The 6,779-nt window shown below is 30.1% G+C and overlaps 1 protein-coding gene across 1 annotated transcript; it reads right to left on the reverse strand.

The window, feature by feature from the left end:
- Nucleotides 1–772: 772 nt before the first annotated feature.
- LOC132162421 (uncharacterized) lies at nucleotides 773–1,108 on the reverse strand. The gene has a single exon (XM_059572662.1). The coding sequence runs from the start codon at nucleotides 1,106–1,108 to the stop codon at nucleotides 773–775; it is 336 nt and encodes a 111-aa protein (XP_059428645.1).
- Nucleotides 1,109–6,779: the final 5,671 nt, after the last annotated feature.

Raw genomic sequence — 6,779 nt, forward strand, 5'->3', positions numbered from 1 at the left:
TGACGTGTCATTTTTGGCACGTCAGGAATTACTGACGTGCTAAATCCAACACGTCAAGAATTTCCTGACGTGTTCAATTTAACACGTCAAAAATAATTCCTGACGTGTCAAAAATTGACACGTCAGTAATTTACTGACGTGTCAAAAATTTACACGTGAGTAAATATTCTGACGTGTAAAAATTAACACGTCAGGAAATTCCTCACGTGTCAAAAACTGACACGTCAAGAAATAATAAATCCATTATTTATTAATTTTTAAATAATGTTATATTAAATTTGGCTGAAATTTACTGACGTGTAGAAAACAACACGTCAGTAAATGCTGACGTGTTGAAATCAACACGTCAGTAATTATTGACGGGTAGTTTTTAACACGTCAGTAAATAATTTGTTGACGTTCTACTTTTCACACGTCAACAGTTACTGACGTGTCAAAAAAAAATACTGTTTACCACGTGAATAAATGGCCCTTTTTTTGTAGTGAGAGTTGATTGGTACAACTACATTAGCATGGTAAAACAAAAAATAAAATATTACTTTTTCAACATAGCAGAATATGAGGGGCTGCACGTACACAGGTTTTTTTAATTTTTTTTATTTTCTCTGGCGAGTACATGATTTATTCCACAAGAACAACAGAGGTACAAATTACAAGGTATAACAGCTACAATATAGTATAACCTTGTCTAGACACTACGTTCATCATATACATTCTGTTCTTAGTATTGATCTGAATGGACTGAAACTGGAATACAATCAAGAAGAAAGCTCTAGTTGCCGCTTTTAAATAAAACATGCTCTTCTTTTAATGTGGTCTTGTCTCCAACAACTGAAACCCAAGTTTCTGCAATTTTATCCACTCTTCCATCCAAAATTTCTACTGTAGTGAAGGCTCTCATAGTGCCACTAGACTCTGGTGGTGCTGAAAGAGGAGTTTCAATATTCATGAAGCTTCTGTCGCCAGTGTCTTGTTCATCAATCAATCTTTTAACCCTAGGAACAATGGCCCCATTCAAGTATATAGTGTTGTCAGGTCCAACCACAATCATTTTCCGGAGGCCATTTCTATATGCCAGCTCTTTATGCATGTGACCAAAGACAACCATTGACACAGCTATCCATTGTTGTATAAGAAAGGCAACCTATCCATTGTTGATTATTTGAATGTATGGATAAGTCTAGAGTTCGTCAGACATATGGAAGTGTCACGAATGCTGGGGTCTAACATTGACACAGCGCTCTTCCATATACATTTCCAGGCCACTTAGGTTACCGGTTGAACAGGCTAAATGAACTTATAGATATAAAAGTATGCAAGATAGGTGATCAGCGAGGGAGAATGGAACCTGCCTGTAAACAGCACCAAATCCGGCTGCATTTCACCACAAACCCATATTAAATGAGATAAACACACAATTTTTTATCACATAAAGCTAAAACAACACATATGAAGGAAAACACAAAAAGCAAAATACAATTGGCAGTAATTAGAACAAACTTTTTTTTTCTTTTGGGTGCATTTGGAAGTTAACATAATTCACTTCTTCAAAACAAAATATTTAAGGGAAAATTCACTTTACCTCCTGAAGTTTCAGGGGTTTTTCAATTCAAACACCAATGTTTAAAAATTGGCAATGTACCCTTCTAATATTTCTAAAATTTTCAATTCAAACCCTCCGTTATTAATTTCCATCTAATTGGACGGAAATCATCTCACGTGCGTCTCACATGGGATTTTCATGCCCTTTATTCCAATTTCACCCTCATTAAAACCTATGAAATTATGTAATTACCCTCATAAACACCTATGAAATTGAGGGTAATTACGTAATTTCATAGGTTTTACTGAGGATAAAATTGGAATAGAGAGCATCAAAATTTCACGTAAGACGCATGTGAGATGATTTCCGTCCAATTAGACAAAAATTAGTAACGGAAGGTTTGAATTGAAAATTTTTAAAACATTAGAGGGGTACATTGTCAATTTTTAAACATTAGGGTTCGAATTGAAAAACCCTGAAACATCAGGGGTAAAGTGAATTTAACCCAAATATTTAACATTACTCACTTTACTTAATTACCCATCAAAATTTCTGCTTTTATGTATTTAATTACCCGTGAAATTGTTATATCATAACCATAATTCCAAAGCAATGAACTTCAACCTATTACAAATCCCAAAACTTAACATTATGATATTCTTATTTTTTTATTTTTTATTTTTTCTGTTTAAATTCTAAATACAATTTTTAGGTCCAACAAAAGTGAAAGATCAAAGAGAGAAAATTACCTGCAGAAATTGAAGTGCCTTTGTATCTTCTTCAAGATTCCATCGTCGTGCTTCAAAAACCATAAAAGAATTGTCAGCAATGGAGCAAGTATCATCATTTCGAGCTAGAGTTTCAAAATTCAGTCAAGAACATATGCAAGAGACAAAGAGAGAGAGAGAGAGAGAGAGACTCACGACGTCGCCGACGACTGCGATTCGAGTGGAGGCAGACATGGGAGAGCGAGTGGAAGGGTTGGGCTTGGACGAAGCGGAGGGAGAGGAACTGGAGAGACAGCAGAGAGTGGACGCGTGCACCAACGCGCTTAACATAGGGGGCTTCTTTGTCTCAGAGTGATTCAGGTTGTCAACGGATACGGCTGAAGTACGTGATTAAAATCCTAGGGCCTACACGTAAATCACTAGTTGACTAAAAATTGTTGGGCCTACATGATAAAATTCTTCAAATTGTAGTCGTGATAAAATGATAATATCTTTTTTAATACATTTGGATTTTTTTATTTTTTATTTTTTATTTTTTGTTTTTATTTTATTTTCTATTTTAGAGAAAATTATTCTGATTTCATTAATAGAGTAGTCAAAAGCATAAAAGCTCTTACAATCACATAATATAAAGTTTTGAAAGATCATATCCGAAGTTAAAAAATTACACGTCATAAAAAGCCAAAAACATACAGATTTTACATTGAAATTCTATCTATGACGTCTAACATCCGCAAAGCATGCCCAATCTTCAGCTTATAGAACAAATCTACTCTAGGCAGACTCCTTCCGAAGCAAAGGTAGCCTTTTTCCCAAGTATAAACAAAAAGTCTCACACCCAAACTATTTCATTCACGACCCGAAAGCCATAAAATTATTCACATCCTCATTCTAAAGGCCAGGACAACAAAACATACACGAAAATACAAGAAAAAAAACAAAGCAACAAAAACCCACAAACTAGCAGCACGATCGGAGTGAAGAGCGGAGGGAAGATACCGGAAGATTATGGCCAGAGCGCAAAAGACTTAAAAAGCCCACAAACACCAAAGGAAGGCCACTGGAAGAATCTGGCCTGAGCGCAACAGACCACGCATCGGTGCGTGGTTGCCCAAAAAAAGATGCCAAAGGTGCCGTTGGAAGCAGGTGGAGCCGGTGAGCGCAAGGAGGATGGAGGGGAGGAGGCGGTGGTCCTTGTCGATATTAAAAATGATAAAATACATATTATTTAATAAAAAATTAAAAAAAATAAAAAAACTTAGTGGTGAAATTGTTGAATCTGGATTCAATTGGACTTGCTAGAGAGGAGCAGGTGGTCCTTGTCGATATAACGACAAAATATTTTTTAATCTTTAATATTTGTTAGAAAAAATAATTTAGGTTTTTTTTTTTTGGCCCTTAAAATTCTTTTATACAATTCGACGTTCTTAAAATTGAATCTTTCATTTCGTCCAATCACATAATTAAAGAGTGTTAACTTTTTTTTAGTGGATGACATAACTCTAATTACATACTAACAAGTGTCTACCCTCGTACTTTTTATGTCTTCAAAGCAGCTTGGCCTTTAATAGGTATCGGGTTCATGGCTTTAGGTACGGCACTATAGCTTTCAACTTAAATGATTTTAATTTCTTTTGTAGAAAAATAAACATATTTATCTTGTAATTAAGCATAGTACCTATCCTATTACTAGTTATACTGGACGTCAAACCCAACATCTATTCTAAGATTTGGCTGTCCAAAGCGGCCATCATAATGTTTTTGCTTGTTAATTTGATTTTTCTAACCTATGCTACAAAATAGCCCTCCACACGAGACATTTCTCTAGCTTATGTTGGCTAAAATTGCTAACCATAACCGCCTAAGTGGTGAACCGGCGGTTAGGGCTTAGTAACTCTAATAACCGTTAACTATTTTTTTTTTTTTTTTAAAAAAAAAATTATTTTATTTTTTTTAGAAAAAAAAAAACCAAAACGATGCCATTTCTATGGTAACTAAGACATAACCCGCGCTGTGCGCGAGATTCTTCTTTATAATTTAATTTTAAAATTTAAACGCATCCACATTTTACTTTTTATATGAAAAATTTATCATGCATCTTTTAACGAAAAGACATACTCAAGGTTATACACCAGTACATTATTGAATATGTACTTTTTTTTTTTAAGTGTACTGAACATGTATTTAATGACACAATCATATACAAATGAATTAAAACATAAGACCATTGAATTTAGTTTAATTTATATAAACTAAAACATGGTAAAATCTTTGTTCCCGTTGGAGTAGTTTAAAATGAAAAGAAGTATAATGAGAGAAAAAAAAATATATAGCAAGAATAAAACTTGGATTCTGATTACCAAAGCATTAATAGAAATTAGCAAGAATCTATTATATTGTTTGTGTCATACCTATTATATTTTAATACAAATAAAACTCGTATTCTTCTGAACATTCAAAGAAGAAGAAAAAAACATAGAGAAAAACAAACAAAATATTTTTTTTTATGAGTACAAAATAATACAAAATTTTTTACTCAACATTTAATGTAATTAAATAAAGCTTCTCACATCATATTGAATGCTTAATTATCTATTTTATGTTTCCAAAAAAAGGATTTTTTTTTTTTTTCGCACAGTAATCAAATAATTTTTTGCTTTCTTTTGCTTGAAAATTTTAGTATAACACAAACGAAAAAAAAAAAAAAAAAAATCTCATAAATCATTCAATTGAATTACAACATATTTGTAAAAATGTTAAAATATTTGCTCTCATGTGAGTATTTTAAAATGAAAATAATAACAAGAGAAAACATGTGGATTTTGATTATCAAAGCATTAGTTTTTAATATTATTGGTCTAATACCTATTATATTTCAATGAAAATTAAAATTCATATAATTCTAAACATTCTAAAAAAATACAAAGCAAACTAAACAAAATACTTTTTTATGAATACAAAACAAAATCTTTCACTAAACCTTTAACACAATCAAATTAATCAGCACATAAGGTGCAATGCTTAATATAACTTTGGTGTTTCGAAAGTATTTATGTTCCATTTATGCTTATTAATCAAATAAATGTTTGCCTTGTTTTGCTTTCAAAAGCATAAAAACACTTTAAAAAATGGTCAAAAATCGGCTAAATCACATAAACAAAACAAAAAATCAAGTAAAATGTAAGAGCCTTTATTTTAGTTTAATTCATATATATTAAAACATGTTTATTAAATCTTTGTTCGTATAAGTATATGTGATTTAAATTGAAAAGTATAAAAAATTAAAAATAATAAAAAAGCAAGAAGAATACATGAATTATAATATAAAAAAGTAGTAGGAATATTTAATATTTTTAGTGTGATATCTATTGAAAAAAACATATCAGCACTTTTGATAATCTGTTTCCAATTTCCTAGCACCAAATTCTATATATTGTTAAAAAAAATTAAAAAAAAAATCCAATATATGGTTTTTTATATATACTATATACTATGATATATATATACACACACACTACGATTTTTTTTTTTTAAAAAAAAAAGAATACGTGGATTATAATATAGAAAATTAGTATGAATATTTAATATTTTTAGTGTGGCTTCTATAATATTACAATACAAATCAAACACATATAATTTTGAACATTTGAAAAAAAAAAATACATATATAGAGGAAAATAAACAATTTTTTTTTTTTTTAATAAAAATTTGTTCCTTTAGATATACATGGTTTAAAATGAGAAGTATAAAGAAAAAAAATTAGCCTTTAAAAAAAATGGGCTGTATGGCCGATTTTTATTTTTAATTTTTTATTTTATGACTTATATGGCCAATTATAAGTAGTTAATTAATGTAGTATGTTTTTAAATTCTAAATGTTGTCTTTATATAGTTTTGGAAAGTAATAAATTCTAAGAAAATAATATCATACATTAAAATTGTGAACTTAATGAAATCACATATAAGGAAAATTATTGAAATAGAATTAAATGCTCTTAGTTAAGCTAATTTAATGACCGATTCACTCTTAAAAAACCGGTTTAAAAATTATGCCTTAGAAAACCGGTTTAGCTTTTAAAAAAAATGGGTTCATGCCATATATATGTCGCAATTCTATACTACCTCTAAAGAGTGATTCGGCTTATATATATATATATATATATATATATATATATATATATATAAACCCATTTTTTTAAAAAGCTAAACCGGTATATATATATATATATACTAGCTTATAACCCGTGCTATACGCGAGATTATTCTTTACAATTTAATTATAAAATTTAAAAATATTATAGTCGTATTTTCGTAAGTATTATGAAATTTACTTTTCATAATTGTAAGAGGAAAACTTGAATTTTGCTTAATCAAAACATTAATATAAAATTAGAAATAATCTCTAATATTGTTGGTGTAATACTTATTTTTTAAACGGCACATCACTTCGGATCCATTATGCTCAATATATATGTGGTTTAATTAGCAACTTAAAATGTTGGGCACATC

The sequence above is a fragment of the Corylus avellana genome, chromosome ca9 (genome assembly GCF_901000735.1).
Source record: "Corylus avellana chromosome ca9, CavTom2PMs-1.0".
Lineage (NCBI taxonomy): Eukaryota > Viridiplantae > Streptophyta > Magnoliopsida > Fagales > Betulaceae > Corylus > Corylus avellana.

What these genes read in the sequence shown, in the direction of transcription:
- LOC132162421 (XM_059572662.1), bottom strand. Translation starts at nt 1,108, where the DNA reads ATGGTTGTCTTTGGTCACATGCATAAAGAGCTGGCATATAGAAATGGC.